The sequence below is a fragment of the Cyprinodon tularosa genome, unplaced genomic scaffold (genome assembly GCF_016077235.1).
Source record: "Cyprinodon tularosa strain WSP-4 unplaced genomic scaffold, ASM1607723v1 ctg743, whole genome shotgun sequence".
Taxonomy (NCBI): Eukaryota; Metazoa; Chordata; class Actinopteri; order Cyprinodontiformes; family Cyprinodontidae; genus Cyprinodon; species Cyprinodon tularosa.
The window spans coordinates 279399-300031 of record NW_024039500.1 but is presented as its reverse complement, the minus strand read 5'-3'; the positions used below and the strand labels follow the sequence as shown (position 1 = coordinate 300031).

The window sequence follows — 20633 nt, the reverse complement described above, 5'->3', positions numbered from 1 at the left end:
CTGTTTTATGTGTTGTCTTCTCAATTCAGAGGGCCCCGTGTCCGTCTTTGCCTAGGGCCCCAAATTTCTTAAATCTGCCCCTGCATTCAGTATACCATGACTGCATCGAGTATTTTCCATTTCTTTATATATATTATGATCACACATTTAAAGGCTGAAATATGAGGTTCTATTGTAGGATTGTGGCTTAATTTACCGAATGTCCCGAATTAGTTCATTTAAACAGTAGGTTTGTGAACTTAGTTAATCTTTTTGGAAAAAAAAAACAATGAACATGAGCTACTTGTTTTTCATTTGTATGAACTGAACTTTGAGCTCGTTCTTTTAGACTATGAACTGACAAAACACTGACTTAATTTATAACTGTTTAGAAAAGTTCTGCTGTGTTCCAAACGATAGTCTTTTTGTTTCTAATCTGCTGTTCTACTTCCGACCAGCAGGGGGCGATAAATAGCACATTCAGCTGCTTTATCACAGTAGTGACGGTTAGCGGAAGTACAACAAAATGAGCTCGTATAAACAAAGCTAGAAGACCTGCTTGTTTTCGTAACTGCAAAAATATTTCAGCAGTAAAAATGTCTCCAGTTCAGCATCTGAGAGAGTTTATCCGAGAAAGACTAACTGCTGCAGCTGAAGAAATCTTCACAGAGGTTGAAAAAACCATCCTCCGCTATGAGGAAGAAAACAGACTGATGGAAATCTGCAGGAAACCCCAAATAAATCATCACAAAATTGGTACGAAGCTACTATAAGTGTCTCATTAAAACTGAAAATTCTAACGTATTTTCCTATATATATGATTAGATATGTTGAAATGGATGATTTATTTTATATCTATGTTTCCCAGAGAAAGTTTTCTTTGAGTAGCTTTAAATAATATATATATATATATATATAGATAGATAGATATATACATATATAGATATATACATATATAGATATATACGTATATATCTATATAGATACTTACATATATGTACACATATATATATATAGATGTGTATATATTTCTATATATACTGCAACCGTCGGAATAGCTGCTTCCCTGCGACTTTAAATGCACAATGTTTATATCTATATCTATATATAAATATAGATATAGATATATATATATAGATATATATATCTATATATATATTATTTTTTTTATTTAGTTTTTTTTTTTACAGTTGTGGTCTAATTGTTGCTCAAAGTGGGTTGCTCTGACATGTTTTAGTGTCTCTATACTCCAGTTAGCAAACAAGTTAGTTGATGATTATTTGAAGAAATTGTTTAAACACGATAAATTTGATTAATTGATTCAGCCCTAGTGGATTCCATTTTCTGAACTTTTATATAATGAAGAATTTTTTTATTCAGTTTATTAACTGTAATAAACTGAATAAAATATAAATATGAGCGTTGAATAATAACTGAAATGAAATTTGAACTTGCCCTCAAAAGATTCCAAAAAAAACAAAAACAAGATAAGATAGTTAGATAAGAGCAGGCACTCAAAATGTAGGTAGTTGTGGCAAAATAGGCATTTTACTAATTTGTTGTTCTAATGACAGCCTACAAGTTCACCACTATAACATGATTACCCAAACCTGATGTGATATGTGAAGTTGCAACGCTAGGTTCAGTGCTAGGTTCTGATCTGATAAGACATAGATTTAACTTTTTGATATGAATGTCATGTTTGAAGGAAACTAGACTAGACCGCTTATCATAGGCCAGTACCACCTCTTTAGTGAAGCATTGTGTTGGTGGCATGAAACTTTCCTGTAGAGGAAAATAATGTTTAAGCAGTGTACTGAGGCACCATGGACAAAACCATAGACCCAATGCACGTAGCCAAGATCTAAAAGGAATGCTTCACGGTCACTCCATTAATGTCCTAGAGTTGCCAAGTCAGAGTTCAGAATTTTATACAGATTTGTATAATTTATCTATTTTTCTCATGGAACAACAGCTTTTTGCAAAAAACCCCGGCCTGTAGTGGTGCATTCAAATCGAACACAGTGTCCGGTGATTTCCGCGAGCCATGCAGGTAGTTCACCGCCCTGCATTCCAGATGCACAGTATTTACACCTTGGACCGCATCATCAAATTGAAGGAGCTTTAGCTGCATAAAGGTGACACCCCTCATAGATGAAAAACTAGCAAATAGAATGAATGGCTAGTGTTTTATTAGTGTTGGCTTGTGCAGTTAAAATGGTCATTTGTAAAAATGAAATAAAAAAATTTAAAAAGATCATGTATGCTACTGTTGTTTCAGGGTTATCAAAGATAATTTTTTAGATCATCCAGAGATCAACTTTCACCCCATTAAGCTCTGAAATATATAAAAATGATCAACTTTTTCCAGTGACCTGCTGTTACCCTTGGCAACATTGCGCCATTTCTTGTCAAGGTCTCACTGTCGGTATTTCACAATAAAAGCACAGGTGAAACTTAACTTGCTGCTAGATTTTGCTCTATGATCAGCTTTTGAATCTGCTTGGGAGTACCATCAATTTTTGTAAAAGCCCTGGAAGCACAAAAAGAGTCCACTTTTTTCCATCCAGAGCTGCATCTGGATGACTGTCAGATTCATCCAGACACGGTATTTCTTTGTAGCTCTATCCACGCAGAATCACTGATGCTGGGTAGTGATAGATTTTACCTGGGCTGGAGGTGAGGGAGGACACAAACAGTATTTCCAGGGAAAAATTAAAATGGCTTTTTTTAAAGCCACATAAAACCTCTTGAGAGCATTCCTTAATTCTATCTTTGTTATTTTTTCTGAATGCACCTTTACCCTCCTGAGGAAATCTGGAAAATTCCTAACAGAACACGACCTGTTACCCATGAGTTTGGTAAATTTGTGTCAAAATGTTCCTCAGGCTTTTAACAAGCAATGCATTGTAAAAGGGGTAATCAGATATTTTTAATGATTAATATTTGTCCCCCACAGAACTCCATGAGCAATATGGATCCAGTCAGGTGGAAACTGTGGCCATCGAACATGGCCATTCGTCCCGTCATAACCAAGGTGAAGTAGTAGCCCAATGGACTGGAAATGATCAGGTGGAACCAAAACATTCCTCTCCTCTTATTAAAGAATTTAGGGAACCAGGACCTCTGTGTGTTAAAGAGGAAGAAGAACATCTACTTTCTCCATTGATCAAAGAAGAAAACGTGGAACCCGAGTTCACATGGGCTACAGAAAAAAATAAGGAACCAGATTTGCAACTGATGGAGGACCACAATGAGCCAAGACCTCAGTTGAGCAAAATGGATGAGAAGGTAGCAGAATCTCCACAGCTTGAGTTAAAGGAAGAAATTAATTATTCACTACCTAAACATGAACAATGGCTACTAGAACATTTATCTGTTACACAGAACCAGAAGGACCTACACAACAGTTGGGAGGAGGAGCAGCTTGTCCAGAAGCAGTCCAGTAGTTTGATGGAGACTTTTACTCTTCATGAAGAGGATTTGCATGAAAGAGAACCAATAACTGAGGAGCTTTCCTTTCAATTCTCTCATGTAGTTGAGACTAAAGTTCAGGAAGGATGCAGCTACAATGGGCCTGAGACTCGGTCTCAAATTGAGACAAACAAAAAGTCTTTCCAATGTGACATTTGTGGGAGATCCTATATGAATAAGTCTACCATGAAACGCCATTACAGAAGCCACACAGGTGAAAAACATTTTACATGTACGACATGTGGAAAAAGTTTTTCTCAAAATTGTGATTTAAATTCTCACATCAGAACCCACACAGGTGAGAGGCCTTTTCCATGTAAGACATGTGGAAAAAGTTTCTCTAAAGTTCACAATCTAAAGGCTCACATCAGAACCCACACAGGTGAGAGGCCTTTTCCATGTATGACATGTGGAAAAAGTTTCTCTTGTACTCGAAGTTTGAAGGATCACATCAGGACACATACTGGGGAAAGACCTTTTCCATGTAAGACGTGTGGGAAAGGTTTTTCTCGGATGAGTAGTTTAAAATACCACATCAGGACTCACACAGGTGAGAAACCTTTTCCATGTAAAATGTGTGGAAAGAGTTTCTCTCAGATCTGTGATTTAAATACTCACATCAGAACTCACACAGGTGAGAGGCCCTTTTCTTGTGAGACATGTGGAAAACGGTTCTCTAAAGTTTATAATTTAAATGTTCACATCAGAACCCACACCGGTGAAAGGCCTTTTTCATGCAAGATATGTGGAAAATGTTTCTCTTGTACTGGTAGTTTACAGGAGCACATAAGAACCCACACTGGAGAGAGACCTTTTCCATGTAAAACATGTCCAAAAAGTTTCTCACGCTTGAGTCGTTTAAATGATCACATCAGAACCCACACAGATGAGAAACCTTTTCCATGTTAGACATGTGGAAAATATTTCCTTCAGACTGGTTATTTAAATGATACTATTACAACCCACTTGGATGAAAAGCCTTTTCCGTGGAAGACGTGTGGAACAAGTTTATCTCAAAGTAGTAATTTCAATGCTTACAAGAACACAGAAACAATTGAGAACCATTTATGTCAAATATGTGGGAAAAGCTTTATCGACATTGAATTACCACATGAAAGAAAGCACAATAATGAGTAGTCCTCATTAGACCTGACATGCATTTAAAATTTAAATTTAAACTAACTAGTAATTTCTTTTTTTTTCTTTTTTTTTAACAAAGGAGTGCTTTACAAAGTATGCTTAGTGTGAGGGATTGATAGAAATAAACTGAATTGAATTGAAGTGGCCTTCTATTCTGACAAAAAAGGACTCATTTTCATTTACTGGGACAAAAAGGCAGCGTTCACCGTGGCTTTGAAAGCTAATAAACATACATAAACCTACAATTCTTTATGAAGATTGGTTAGTTTGCAGGATCTACTTTTATGCCTTGTACAGTAACAAGCGACGCTGCCTAATTTAGCTGAATGGAAAAAGTTAGCTTTACGCTAATTTAGGCAGTACAGATCACTTGTCAATGAGAAACTTTCTAACTTCGGTATCCCGTTTAAAATCTCTTCTTTACTAACACCTTCCACCTGAGGAATGCTTGCTTCATGTTCGTTCTTGGTTTTTGGTGTCTCTGGTTTTGTCGTGTTTTAAGTTCTCTTTTTCACTTTTTTTGGAGATGGTGAAACCGTTGCTCGCTGCTTCATATGCACTGTTCCGCATTACACTGCTGTAGTGCAGATTTTCACTTGTTGGGTTAGCATCTCCAAATGATCTTCAACGCCGCCTCTTAATTACATTGAAGTGTCTGCAAGGTAAAAATTTATTTTTAAATGCAATCTTTGATTTCAGACAGTTAAAAAAAGAGAAATTGTTACACAATATCCCTTTAAACTGGCATGACCTAAGTTCTGATGATGTTAAGGCTTAATCTGTTTTCAATGAAATTGTTACTGATAGGGAATGCAAAATGTGGTTTTTTGGGTTTCCATCCAGTTCTCAGGTCAGTTTTGAGCAAACTTTTCCAACTAAGTTTTTATGTTTTATTGTATACTTTGTCTCATTTTTTGTTTTCAAATCATTACTGCTTTACTCTATACATTTTAGGCTTTTGAAAATGTTTTACTATTTATTTTAGTATGTAATTAGGTAACTAAGCTCTACTTGAAAGTGATGTGTTGATGTATTATAATGCCGATTTCAAATATGTCTCTTTGACATCAATACTTGGAAGCACATTCTAATACCCGTTTCCCAATGGCCAAAAAACACCAAACATGTAAGCTTGCGAACTATCGGCTTTTAGTGGATCTGGGAACTACTCACTGACCCGGGTCAAACAACTCAACAAGTCACTTGGGTTGAAATCACCCTCAAAAGGCTTGGCTCTGATCGGTATTCAACGTCAACGCCTGTCAACATTTGTTGCATGTCTTTCCTCTCTGACCTCCTTATTTCCTGTCTGTTGACTCTTAAATAAAGGCAACTAAAATAATCAATCCATTTCCCGTCATGCTTCTCCCTGCTGGGGGTCACGAGGGGTGCTGGTGCCCATCTCAAGCTGTCACTGGAATACACTCTTTTTAAAATAAAAAAAAAAAACAAAAGAACAAGATTTTAACCTTTATGAATGGGAAACATGTTTCCACATCCCTCCCGACCAGATTTGATGAGTTTGATTAATGCGTTAACTCGGCTAGTTGTGAAACAACTCAAGAATGTCATACATTGCAGTGGCTACTGCTGCTGTGATTGGCTTAAAACTGTACATAAAGGCATGTGCCACTTACTGACTTACCCAATCAGCTCAAAGAATTGTACTGAGTTTTCAGAGTTCCTTCCTGATTCAGTGTTAAACTCTGACAAGTTGATTATAGCGGCTGATTTTAACATAATTGCCTACATTAAAGGTGATGGCTTAAATGCAGCCTTTAATCCTAACTTAGATTTGCTCTAAATGTGAATAGTCCCTCTACATTCTCATCTTCATACTTGGAACTTCATTGTCTCACAATGGGGAAATTCTGATGTTACAGCAGGAAAAAGATTATAGAAAAAATGGTCACACAAATGTGGACCTTTAGAATAAAAATAAAATAAAATACTGCATTGTAACGTGTTTTAAAAATATAGATAGTGTGCACCTGGAGAATAAATATCGTTCCGCTCTCCTAAAAGAAGGTTTCACTTTAGTGGATCATTATCAAATAATGCAGTTATAAATTTGAAAGAATCTGTTCCACTTCTTATATCCTCTGTGTCACTGAACAATACTGCATAGGGAAACAATTTAATTTATTCCCCTTGACAAAATGATTATTTTGCTTATGGGTTTAAAAAAAAAAGCTGGCTCCTTGGTTCAATGCAGAACTGTGCACTTAGGAGCAAAATGCCAAGAAACTAGAGAAAAAATGGGGCTCTACATGCCTGCAGGAATCCTACCTAGTCTGGAAAAATAGTTTACTGTTGTATAACAGCTTATTTCCCCTCATTAATAAAATAATCTAGGAAGAATCCTAGATTTCTGTTCAGGGGCGTGGCTCTGTATAACCGTCCATCCCACCTGCTCTTAGCAGTAATGATTTTATGAGATTCCTTATAAATAAGACTGATACTATTAATAATAAGATCATTAACACCCCTCTAAATATAAGTGGTTCACCTATAGATGTTTGCTCTGTTCGAATTCATGGGACGCGTCCTCAGAAGGCCAGATTGGAAGGACGATTACGTCATAGTGCGGCGCTGAGGTCTGGTCGGATTCCAAGAGTCCTCGTTATGCGGCCTTAAACTGCGTCCTTCTTTTAGTTTGATTTGAAGGACGGGTCTGATGTATCCTCAGTATTGAGGAGGAATCAAGATGAAATCTAGAATTTACAACTAACCCAAAGAAACATTTAAACCTTAACCAAACTTTAAGAAAGCTCCAGCTGCGGAAAAAAGAAGAAAAAAAGATATTGAGGATGGAGAAAGCAAGGAGAAAACAAGTTAGCATCCGAGATCACGATTACAACTGGGGAGCACTGAAAGAGTTGTGTGAGGAAGAAGATTTTCCAGAGTCGGAGGAGTTGGAAGAGAGCGCGGTAACTCCTGTGAATGAACACACACCGGTTCCTAGCCCTGACCACAAAACACTTAAAAAGAAGAAAACAAATATGTGTGAAGAAATTAATATTAGCAATGAGAGCATATATGAAGCCATTCAAACAGTCCTGCAAAGATTCAACACACAGGACAAACGTCTCATGAACTCCACATAGAGGCGAATACAAAAGCTGTTAAGGAAAATAAGGAGGAAATTGGAAAACTTCAAAATCAAATAGCTGCCCTGACGAAAGAAAACAGCACTCTGATGGAAATGTGTAAAGAAAATGCCAGATACAAGAGGAGATGGGACCACAAGCTACTGGGCTTATGGGAGAAAGACAACGAGGATGGAAAAGAGGCTGTAGTCAGGATCCTGACCAGGGTGATTCTAGCGGCGGTGGATAAAATACGGGAATCGGTCGACACCGTTCATCGGCTGGGCAAGAAAAATGACGCAGTGACCAACAAAATGCTGAGACCAATCATCATTCAGTTTGCGAACCCAGAAAGTCAGAAATGAATTCTGGAAGAAATCTAAAGATGCAAGAGAGTCTGCAAGGAACTAAACATCCACTTCAGGGAGGACTTCTCTAAAGATGATCGAGAGGCCAGAGCTAAGCTGTGGCCGAAAGTGGAAGAGGCCAGACGGAACGAGAGAAAGGCGGGTTATGCTGTCATTGATGGCAAACGAGTCGAACCCTGAAAAGTGGACAAAAAAAAAAGATTAAAAAAAGATCAAAAAGTGCCTTTCTATCAGGTAACATGAAACAAAAAATGCTTCTGAATGTGCTGTAAAAGGTGTTGATTGAGAGTTTTCAGTAAAGATATAATTCCAAAAGTAAAAAAAAGAAAAAAAGGTTAATTTTGGGTTATGCAAATATGTTGGCTAACGAATAACAAGGGAGAAAAAATGTTGAAGACTGCCACAGCCCTGTTTTTGTTTATTTTGTTTTATTGCCTTCAAATGAGTTATACTTAAAGGTAAACTGTATGAAACAGTGAAGTTAAAAGAGTTCTGGGGGTTGGTTTAATTAAAATTTCCAATTAAGGACTTCATAAACATTCCTGCGTCTAATAATGTTAGAAAAAAAAGGCGTATTTCTGGAGTTTTCTAAAATATGTCTGTATCTTTTGTTTCTATAAATGTTAGAGGTTTAAAAAATACTGTTAAATGCAAGGCTTTCTTTTTATTTTGTAAGGAACAACAGGCAAATAGTTATTTTTCTACAAGAGACTCACTCAGAGGTAACAGATGAAAAATGTTGGAAACAGCAATGGGGAGATGAAATACTTTTCTCTCACTCTGCAGGATTGATGGTGCTTTTCAATAATTTTTTAAGAAAGGTAATTGCACACAAATGCGATACAGATGGACATTGGCTTATAATGGCAGTAGAGATGTATGATCAGAGATATATTCTACTTTGTGTGTATGGCTATAACAACAGAACAGCTAATAAGTCATGATGGAAAGTCTAAGTTTGGTAATAAATGAGTGGAAAATTACTTTCATGATCGAGAAAGTGGTAATGGGTAGTGGTTACAACATAGCTCCTGATTCATGGCTTGATGGCAAACCTCATAGAGGTCAGCAACCCTGTATATGATGATATTTTGACCAATCTATGTACATCAACACATACAGTGGATTATTGGAGAATCTCAAACCCCACCTCTGTAAAATACACTTGGTCTAACTCTGCAGATAACAATCTGTGTTCAAGATTAGATAATTGTTTAATTTCTTTGATTATAGCTAAAGATGTTTTAAAATGTGATATTTCCATATTCCCCCTAACGGACCACTGCATGATTGGACTGTCTCTGAGAATAATTCAACAACCTAAATCATCACAAAACATCTGGAAATTCAATAATAGTTTAGTACTTAATGCCAAATTCTGTTGGCAGGTTAAAAATTCTTTTTCAAAAAATAAATGGTCTGGATATGTCACATGCAAACAAATGGGAGTGGTTCAAATTTGAACTTAAACAGCCATTGGAACACAAGGGAAAACATTTCACAGGTGAGAAAACAAAAACAAATCATTTTTAAAATATATGAGATATGTGGAAAAACTGATATAACAACAGAAGAAAAGGCTGAATTGAACACCCTTCAAGTCAAATTAGATGACATGTATAAGGAAAAAGCTAACGGGTTATTTATAAGATCAAAAGCGAAATGGATAGAACTTGGAGACAAAAATACAGCATACTTCTATAGATGAGAAAAACAGAGGCAAAACAAAAAGAGAATAAATAAACTGAAGAAAAATGACACAATTATTAATGACCAAAAACAGATAAATGTTAAAATATGGAGTTTTTACAACAACTTGTATAAATCCAATTTCCAAAAAGAAGAATGCGACATACTGAAACAATCAAAGACAACAAAAAAAAAAACTAAATGAACAAGGGGGAAAAATATTAGATCAAGACTTAAACATATCAGAAATGGAAACTGCAATAAAACAGATGAAAAATGGGAAGTCACCAGGAATTGATGGCATAACATCAGAATTTTATAAACACTTTTGGAATGATATTAAAGAGCTGTTACATAAAGCTTTTTTTAGAATGTATAGATAAAGGATACTTATCCCCCACGATGAAAACTGGACTGATAACTTTATTACCTAAACCTAATAAGAATTTGCTAAACCTGAATAATTGGAGACCTATAACTCTTCTGTGCAATGACTACAAATTAGTAGCTTTAGTTTATGCAAATTGACTTAAATATGTACTGGCCACTCTAGTTGAGTTCAGTCAGCCTTCATAAAAGGCAGAAATATCCATGATAATGTGAGATTAGCTTTAGATTTGCTAGACTATCAGTCGCTTATAGATTTTGAAAATCTCATTCTCTTCATTGACCTTTTCAAAGCTTTTGATTCTATAGAACACCCCTTTCTGATTCAGACACTAAAAATGTTAGGATTTGGGGAAAAGTTTTGTAAAGTAATAAATATATTGTATAAAGACATAATCAGTTATGTTTCTCTAAACCCAGGAATGACCCCTAGAGTAGAAATTTCTCGTGGTTTTGACAAGGTTGTCCGATAGCACTAAAACTTCTCATTTTATGCACCCAGATGTTGGCTTATTAAGGTATAAATATTTTTGATTATGAATTTCTCATCAGTCAATTCGCAGATGATGCAGTTTTCTTTCTAAAGAACAAGTCAGTAGTTTTCCAAGCACTGAACATTATTTCTGTTTTTTCCAAATCATCTGGATTGAATATCAATTTACAGAAAAGTGAAATACTACCATTATATTCATGTACAGAAGCACAAATAATGTCCATTCCTGTGAAATCCAAAGTCAACTATCTCGGAATAAAATTAATGAAAGAAAAAAAAAACAAGGGAGGAAGGAAATATTAATGAAAAAATAGATAAAATGAAAAAGAAACTTAATCTCTGGCTAATGAGAAATTTGTCCATTGTTGGTCAAAATCTGAGGGGATATCAAAAAACATCAAAAAAGCTAATTCTATAATATACAACTTTATATGGAGAAACAAAACGCATTATCTTAAAAAAATCACAACTGGTTAAAGATTATGAGAAAGGAGGTCTGAAAACTCTAGATTTTGAATCAATGGTAGGAGTTTTAATAATAAATTGGATAAAAGCTTTTATGTCACAGAAAGAATCCATCTGGTTTCATATCCCTAAAAATATTTTTAAGAAAGTTGGAGGGCTGGAAATCATCCTGAAATGCGATTATGAAATGAGGAAACTTCCAGTCAAATTATCAGAATTTCATAAACAGATATTACACTTTTGGAAGATGATTTTTTTCACATAATTTTACTCCACATGGCTCCACACTGTGGAACAACAGAACTATAATGATAAATAGGAAAACAATATTTAAAGAAGTTTGGTTTAAAAAAAAAAGTGATCTTCGTTACTGACCTAATAGATGAGTGTGTAAATTTCTTAAATTTTAATACTTTTAAAGAAAAATTTGGTATCCAATGTTCATACACAGAATTTAACAAAGTATGCAAAATAATACCTGCTGTTCTGTTGCATTTAATACAAAGCTCTCTCTCTCAGTCAAATATACAACAACTCTTGCCAGAACTAAAAATTGAGCAATTTTTTATTAGACATAAAAAAAAAAATGTAACAATCATTTTATAGGGACAGCATTTAAATGCAAAATCCTATATAATTTTACTGGAATAACAAAAAGTTGTATAATTAATGATTCCGATAACAAAATATTTCAAATATTTAAAATGGCCAATTCCTCCAAAGAAATACAATATAAAATTATCAATAGTTATTATCCTACAGCAGAAACTCTTAGGAAAAGATTTGGATTTGAGGTGGATGCTTGTGTGTTTTGTCTTGAAGAACCAGAAACTATTAAACATCTCTTCTATTCCTGTCGAGTCACAGGTTGCTTTTGGCAGAACCTGCATAATTGGTTAAATAACAAAATAAATAATATAACACCTTTTGAGAAAAATCAAACATTAACATACAAGAATGACATTCCAAAGGATTATCTGATATGGTCAATATTGTTATAAGTATGGGAAATTGTTATAAGTATTAGCAAAATGCTAAAGTAACGTGACGTAAGGAACTGTCTTGTAGTAGAATGAGGCTGTCTCTTTTAATGTCTTTTTTTCCCTAAGTTTTGTATGTTTCCTTTGGTTGTAATAAAACTGCCTGTTTATTTATTCATTTATCTCTGTTGCCTTGCAATATTTAAGTTTATAATATATGCTGTCTTCTTTTTTATGCAAGAAAGAAATGTGGTGATTCCTACTTGAAAATGTAAATAATGTTTTTTTAAATTCACAACCAAAACTCTTCCGGACTCCTTATGTACACGGACTTAGAAGGATCCAGTCTAGCTAGACCGCGTCCTTGGAAGATGCAGCCCATGAATTCGAACAGAGCCAACGTTGTGGTCGTTGAAGACAAATGAGTCTGCTTTTCCTGCCAATCTGCTGCGGCTCTGCTTCAGTCCAGCAGGGGGCGGTAAATGAACCAATCAGCTGCTTCGTCTCAGTGACATAAAGCGGAAGGAAAACAAAATAGTTCAACGGCTGGTTTGGATTCAGCTAGCAGTCGACCGTGTTTTCATATCTTTGCTCAACATTTCAGTTAAAATGTCTCCAGTTCAGCATCTGAGAGAGTTTATCAGAGAGCGACTAACTGCTGCTGCTGAAGAAATTTTCACAGAGGTAGAAAAAACCATTATCCGCTACGAGGAAGAAAACAGACTGATGGAAAATTACTGGAAACCTCAGAAAAAACTCCAGAGAATCGGTAGGACGCTTTTGATTTTGCTAGAGGTAAAAGAGGTAATGCTGTTTTTATTGTAGTAAAGATAATTATTGTGACCGTATCGTATATAGTCTCTAGTCTACGAAGGTATCTGCTGATTATGGGGTGCTGTTTGTGCCAAAAATATGCTCACGTCTATATATATATATATATATCACTGATTCTTGAAACTTTGGCAAAAACATGTCCCACTAAGGAAAGTGCTAATTCTGTTGGAAAGAAATAAAATTTTCATGAATAAAAACAATCAAGGTTATAATCAGGGGGTCCTTTGCACAAATGCAAGGTTCTTTTAAAGTTTTTTTATTTTATTGTTAATTTAATGATTATATGCTGGCCCATTGCCTATAAAATCAGTTGTCCTTGGATAGGAGATAATCATTTCAACTTGATTAAAAAAACAAAAAGTAATAATTGAATTGAATAATATCTTTACCAAATGAAAGGGTACATTTTAATATGTATTTAAAACTACAAACAGTGAGTTTTGAACAATAATAACCATTATTTTGTGATTGTTCAAAATGTGTCCCACATATTTGTCACCACCGTCAGATATTTATAAAAAGCAATAAAATCAGGCAACTAAAAGGTCAACTACATGCCTGAGGACCCCATTTTCAAATCTTCAGCTCTACTGGATGCCTTAAGGTCACTCAAGCTCCTGTAGGTTTGCTATTTTCTCTTAAACTTGTTCATATTTTTTGGACACTGCTAATGTCACAACCATAACATGTCAACACCGTCTCTTTTGTATAAAAAATATTAGATTAGATTATGACATAAATGTTTACTTTTTAAGAAGAGGTCTAAAGTAGCTAGCAACAGAGGGGAAACAAGATGGCTAATGTGAACAACTCATGCATATCATGTGAAAGAGTAGGATTTTGTCACCACCGTCAGATTTTCTGTCTGACGGTGGTGACAAAAAACTACAAATGGTTCTCAATGGAGGCTAGAAAATAATTGTTGATCTGTAATGTTTCATTAACCTCTTTTATATTTTTATTTATGTAATTCCGCCTAGATTTCTTACATATTGTATAACCCTAGGGGATGGGGTGTGCCTTCCCTGTCTCTCAATTCACTATTATGCCATGTTCATTTGGTTTACATCATTTGGGATGCACATAGTGCACCTACTACCTACCTACATAGCACATAGTATACAATATTCCTTGTAAGCTATGGCAGGGCAACATTTAACCAAATCTAACATTTACTGTAATTCCCCCCAATTTCATAGTCATTACACTCAACTTTGACTTTATGTATTTTAGGAAGTTATGGCTAGGAAGCAGCTATCTGTGAAGGAAAGAAGGAAAAGAAACAGGGAATATCAAAAGAAGTGTGAAGGCCTACTGACAAAAAACCTACATATATTCAAGCAATTACTCAGAAGGTTCAAAATTTCTACCATAATGCAGCACGAATGACAACTGACAAACAGGACACAATCACACGCAAGAAAATAAAGCATCAGAGAATGATTCTGACTGATAATGATATTTCTTAATTGTACCTTATATTCCTTGAAAAATATTTGTCACAGTGCTCATGATTGTTATTTTTTGGACCAAATAGTTAAATAAAGTTAATAAGCAAGAAACCATTGACTTGAATTGTATACAGTTTGGAATTGTATGTTGAAATGAGGCCACTGTCACCACCGTCAGTTCTAAAGTCACCACCGTCAGAGGGCTTTTTATTCGTTTTAAATTAATATGCTTGCAATATGTTTCTTCAGTGCTGTTCTCTCATTAAAGTAATGGTCTCTTTTAATACAAAAATATGTTTGTTAAATAAAAAAACATGACTTTTTCTATTTTGGCTTAAAGTAAACGTTATCTGATGTTAGATATTTTAAAGGACTACACATGATACAGTTAAAAAAAATTAACAAAAATGATTATTCAACATTTAACAGCATAAATGTGTGCTAACAATGCCAGATAAAGATTTAAAAACTCTAAATACTTATTAGACCAAATAAATAAAAAATAATTAGCTTTTTATTGTGTCTGATGGTGTTGACAAAAACAAAGTAATAACTGGAAAAATGCCTATTTTATGAAAGAAATACAAAATGAGGAGGTTGCACCTGTACACTGCTGAACAGCCAAGACCTTGGTCTATAACAATATACCTTCAGATTTTGTAATCCAACTAACTTTTTATTTTCAAAATTAAAACCTGTTTTATCCAAATTCCCAAGAATCAGTGATATATATATATATATATATATATATATATATATATATATATATATATATATATATATGGGCTGAAATATCGAATTAATCGTGATTAATTGATTATTGAAATAATTGTCAACTAATTTAGTAATCATTAACTGGAGTTCTAGACACAGAGCGACCCACTTGGAGCAGCTTGTATCAAAATTGTAAAAATTATATATAAATATTTTACATTTAAATAAATGATGCTTTTATCTGTCAATATGATCCATCCATAACTCCTGAAATGGAAAAGTTTAAGTTTCACCTGGTTTAAGTTTGTAAAAAATGTTCCTTCAAGAAACTTTTGCTATTTGATTATCAATTGATTAATTTGAAAAATAATTCAGATTCTTTGATCTTTAAAATGATCATTAGTTGAAGCCCAAGAATATATGTATATGGTTAGACATGTGTGTATATATATATATATATATATATATATATATATAATATATATATATATATATATATATATATTAGTGCTGTCAATCGATAAAAAAATTTAATCGCGATTAATCGCATCAATGCCTAAGTTAACTTGCGATTAATCGCATTTTAATCGCAAATTTTTTTCCTGATTGAAAATCATTTAAATAATCTCGATGACATACAAAAAAATACATACAGGCTAGGTTTGTGCCAATGTTCTTTTTTTAAAATGAGAACAGGTCACAGATACTGATTTATGCCATAGAAACATATGGCAAGTAGATGGGGAGGCATGTAGCAAAAAATAACAAATATGTAGCCAAAAAAAAAGGCCCTGAAAACAGGCTGATGTAAAAGACAGTCTTTACAGTTAATACAGTCTTTTGAACGAAGCGTCAGCGCTTCAGGTTCAGGTCGTCAGCGCTGTTCAATGACGTTCCAAAAAAAGTTTCGTAAAGAAAAAACGTTCCTGTAGTGTTTTATTTAGCATTTTGTAAATCCCATTGAGTTCTGTTGGAATAGTCAATATCCCTCCGCCACCGGAAACGGAAATGGGGCCTGTTTACACTTAGTTGTAGTCTTTTCGCAAGGCCCAAGTGTTTATGCTTCACTCTGTGTACTCCGACGTCGAGGTGCTAACGTCTCTGTTAAACACTTTAAAAAACTCTGAAAATGGAATACGAAAGGTGGATTCTTGAGGAGGACATATTGGACTTTGAGTTTGACGGTAGAGGATACCGTCGCCAACTAGTGGTCTGGAGTGTGCAACGCTTCAGATTCGAACGGGAAGCAGAAGTTTATAAGCGGTTGTGATGTATCGGAAAAAATTGCTCTGGGATTTACAAAATGCTAAATAAAAACAAGACAGGAACGGTTTTTCTTCACGAAACTTTTTTTGGAACGTCATTGAACAGCGCTGACGACCCGGTGAGTAGCATATTTTAAAAAAAGAACGTTTAAGGTTGTTTTAAGGACATTATCGGACATGCACTATGGAAGCCATTCTGAAGCAGCCAGGGGGGGATTCTGCATGAGCCAAATAGCAGAGACAGGACCAATCGTCAAAATTTTGGTGTCAATCGATTTCATCCTGGACACTACAGAAAATGGGCTAAAAGTGTTAAAAACCGGAATTTTCCTTTAATGGGCTCGAAAGCATAAGCAATCTGATTGAGAAGCTAACCTGTCCTTTCAGCTTTATCTTCCATCTTCAACAAATCTAGTTTACATCTCAATAATTGTGGAGTTTTTTTGTTTGCTTTATTTTTAGATTAAAAATAATGAGTAATACAGTCATTATAAGGAGTACAAAAAAAATCTGTTAATCTTACAGGGAAAGAGTCAGTTTGGAGTCGCACATCATGTATATAGTAAGCTGGACAGACTCAATTAAATATAATGAAACCTTAAAAAAAGAATACTTTGCCCATTATAGAATTTCAAGAGGAAAGAAAAGGAATAAAGTGGTGATTCTCTTCGAGCCTCTTAAAAACAACGAGGGACAGAAAGGGCAGTTTATCTCCTCAGAAAAAAACACTTCAGGAGGAGAAAAACGAATATAGTAAAACAGTGATCCTCTCTGAGCCTCACAAAGTAACGAGAGGCTGGCAGAGCAGGTAAACCCAGCATATCTCTCTCACCTCGTAATGAATAAAAGAAAGAAAAACTCAGATAAACTTCCCAGATCTCTCTCTGAGAATCATCTCTCTGCCTCAGTCGGCATATAAACCCTCCCACTTGCTGTGTTTTTCTTTTCTTTAGACGTAGATGTGATTATGTTTTTTTTTAATATAGGCCTATGAACTTTCTCTGTTGTGGTTTCAGGTGCTGCACCGACTGGCTGTGGTTTGTAGAAGGAGCCAGCATTTTTTATTTTTTTTTTGTATGACTTTTCAAAATCTAAGTACAGAGCAGAGAGACAGAACAAAAAAAAATCTGTGCAGGTCTGTCCACCCTCATTGTGACATTGGGAAAAATCTAATCAGAGATTTAAAAAGTCGTATGCAGTCGGTGTTTTCTGGCCTTAACAGAGTTTTTTAAGTGGGAAAAATGCCCCAGTATCCAGTCTGTTAGAATTATTTTTACTGTTTGTGTACTGTATGCCAGTTAATCCCTAATGATGATCGCCTTATGCACGTTAAGGCTCATGTCTCCCAAGCAGTTTATCCAATTAAGACACAATTTGGAAATTAAATGAGAGTTTTCAGACAGAGTTGATGACTCTTAACAGTGAGCAGTCTTTCTTGGGGCATTCAGAATGGCCTCAATCTAAAAACACAGTGTCATATTTTGGTATGTTTGGACTGAGGGAAGTCTCTTCATCTTACAAACATGTGTTTGATGTAATGGTGTGATAATGGGGAAGGCAGGCTGTCTGCATAAAATGATTCTTTACCTGTGACTCGGAGCTGCTGCTGATTCTCTGATGAAGCAAGTACGATGTTACCATAGCATCTGTCCAGCCTCCCCGGTCTGAGTAAGATTACAATTCTGTAAAAGCTGTTGCCTTGTTTTCTAACTATTTAATGCATACAGCTTATAAAGTGATATTTGTTTATTACCCAGATAAATATGTCTTAAAGCATGCCTCCTGCATTTATTATGAAGGAAATGAGGCTAATTGCATTATGTTCATTATCTTTTTTGTCCCCTACAGAACCCCAAAAGCCACATGAGGAGGAAGCTCTGGCCATCCAACATCTCTTTAACCAGGGGAGGAGGTCCCGTCAGGACCAGGAGGAATTAGTCCCTCAGTGGACTGAGGAGGATCAGGTGGAACCAGAAAATTCATCTCCTATTAAAGAACTGGGGGAACCGGGGCCTCCGTGGATTAAAGAGGAAGATGATCCAGAGCTGCCACTGATCAAAGAAGAAAATGAGGAACCTGAGACTAAATGGGCTGCAGAGGAACAGAAGGAACCAGGTTTGCAACTGATGGAAAAACGGAATGAACCAGAACCTCATTGGAATAGAAAGGAAAAGGAGAAAGCAGAATCTCCACTTTTTGAACTTAAGAGGAAACCAGATTGTTCACTGCAGAAACATGAAGTGTGTCTACTAGAGCATTCAGCACCTAGACAGGACCAGGAGGAAAAGCAGCCTGTCCAGAAGCAGTCCGTCACTTTGATGGAGACCTTTACTTTTCAGGAAGTGGATCTGAGTGAAAGCGAGCCAAGAATTGATCAGCTCCTCTTTCATATCGCTCCTGTAGTTGAGACTAGAGATCAGAAAGAAAGTAGCTCCACTATGTCACAGAGTCGGTTTCAAAATTACACAAAAAGAGGGTCTCTGAACTGTGACATTTGTGGAAGATCCTTTAAGAGAAGGTATAACATGAAAAGGCATTACACCTCCCACACAGGTGAGAAACCTTTTTTATGTCAGACATGTGGAAAAGGTTTCTCTACAATGGGTAGTTTAGAATATCACATCAGGACACACACAGGGGAGAGACCTTTTCCATGTCAAATATGCAAGAAAGGTTTCTCTTCGATGAGTAATTTAAAGGATCACATCAGGACTCACACAGGCGAGCGACCTTTTTCTTGTGGGACATGTGGAAAACGTTTCTCTAAAGTTTATAATTTAAATGTTCACATTAAAACCCACAAAGGTTAGAAGTCTTTTTCAAGTAAATTATGCAGAAAAGATTTCCTTCCGATTGATAATTTGAATGATACCATTGTAACTAGGGCTTTTTTTTCATTTTGCAAACATATTTATCTGTCGATTAAATTTTTTGATAAATCTATTAATAACCGGATAGCCAAAGGTTCCTTAAAGAACATATTTTACGAAAGTAAACCAGGTGAAACTAAAACTTTTCGACTTCAGTTCAAACTGATGATTTTATTCCTTTTTTGAGAACATACTTCTCACTCACCTGTAGTTATGATGTCATGTGATGTTTCATGTGATGCTGTGTGTTGCCAAACTGCAACCTGAGAGAAATACTGCAGCTACAGAAACTCTGGGGAGTCAAAAATGCGCTGTTAAAAAAAGTGATTAAATTTTTATTTCTTTTTAATGGTCCGAGGCTAAAGATTCAAATGCATTAATTTATTGGATTTTTTGCCATGGCCCAATTGGCACATTAAATTTCCACATGAAAGAAAAGCCAGAAATTAATAACGTATTTTTCTGACTATAAATTGCACTTTTTCACTGGGGGTGCAACCTGTACTTCAGATTAATGAAGATTATACCATATATATTGATTTACAGTAATAAAACAGTTCTATAAGACAAAAGAAAAGGGAAATGCAATGCATTATGGGCACTTTACTATGGTGGCCTGAGCTGAATAAAAAAAAAAAAAAACGCAATAAAAAATATCAATATAACTGATAACAATACAACAGATGTCAAAAAGTGCGCTCTTATAAATCTTTTTAATGCGAGGTGGTGCCTGCATGTTCCTGAGATTTATCAATGGTTTAAATTTCATCATAATGTGTATTTTGGCTGGTGTGAGAGAATTTGTAATGTGTTATCCATGTCATCCAGATCAACCCTTCCTTTTAAAAATCCATAACTGTGATGTGAACTGTATCCTCTGTCATCAGGAAATGTCATCCATGATGATGATGATGAAATGTCAATAAATCCATAAAGTGTGGAAAGAAATCTCTTCATTCTGAACAAACTAAAACTTCTTCTGAGTTTTAGTTTGTTTTGGTTTTATTAGGGCAACACATAACATCTTATGTGGTAGAACTTGCTCTGCCCCAAATATCTTGGTAACAAATGTAAAGTTTCTAAACCCAATTTTCTTGTTTGTTTCACAAAGACAAATAAAAAACTTATTTTAACTTTAGATTTGTGCTCTAAGTTTGCTGTCTTTTATTGATACTGACTTTGAAAATACAGCTGCTTTAACTACTGACCCCTGGCTCTAATTGTTTATTCTTTAAAATTAGTTTCTCTGTTGAAACTGGGATGAGTCATTAGTGTTACCTGGCAGCTGCAGCAGAGTGTGCGGCTCTTTGAGGGGATAAGTCTGTGTGAAAAATTATCAAGTTTTTACGGCAGAGCTCGAAATCTAAGGCTGACTCTGAATATTTCAAATTCCACATCCTGTTTGTACCCCTTATTACCTCAACATTCTCAGAGT

General features: G+C 35.3%; 2 protein-coding genes across 2 annotated transcripts; both read left to right on the top strand.

Annotated features, from left to right (window-relative positions):
• Positions 1–484: 484 nt before the first annotated feature.
• On the top strand, positions 485–5939 carry LOC119773108 (zinc finger protein 260-like). Its single transcript, XM_038269926.1, has 2 exons — positions 485–735; positions 2939–5939. The coding sequence occupies exons 1-2, from the start codon at positions 576–578 to the stop codon at positions 4360–4362; spliced, it is 1584 nt and encodes a 527-aa protein (XP_038125854.1). The 5' UTR covers positions 485–575; the 3' UTR covers positions 4363–5939.
• A 6626-nt stretch (positions 5940–12565) lies between these two features.
• On the top strand, positions 12566–20336 carry LOC119773110 (zinc finger protein 691-like). Its single transcript, XM_038269929.1, has 2 exons — positions 12566–12833; positions 18177–20336. The coding sequence occupies exons 1-2, from the start codon at positions 12674–12676 to the stop codon at positions 19136–19138; spliced, it is 1122 nt and encodes a 373-aa protein (XP_038125857.1). The 5' UTR covers positions 12566–12673; the 3' UTR covers positions 19139–20336.
• The last annotated feature ends 297 nt before the right edge of the window (positions 20337–20633 follow it).

Coding starts and splice junctions, on each gene's coding strand:
- LOC119773110 (XM_038269929.1), top strand. CDS start 12,674: ATGTCTCCAGTTCAGCATCTGAGAGAGTTTATCAGAGAGCGACTAACT. Junction 12,834..18,176: donor GAAAAAACTCCAGAGAATCG/GTAGGACGCTTT, acceptor TGTCCCCTACAG/AACCCCAAAAGCCACATGAG.
- LOC119773108 (XM_038269926.1), top strand. CDS start 576: ATGTCTCCAGTTCAGCATCTGAGAGAGTTTATCCGAGAAAGACTAACT. Junction 736..2,938: donor AATAAATCATCACAAAATTG/GTACGAAGCTAC, acceptor TGTCCCCCACAG/AACTCCATGAGCAATATGGA.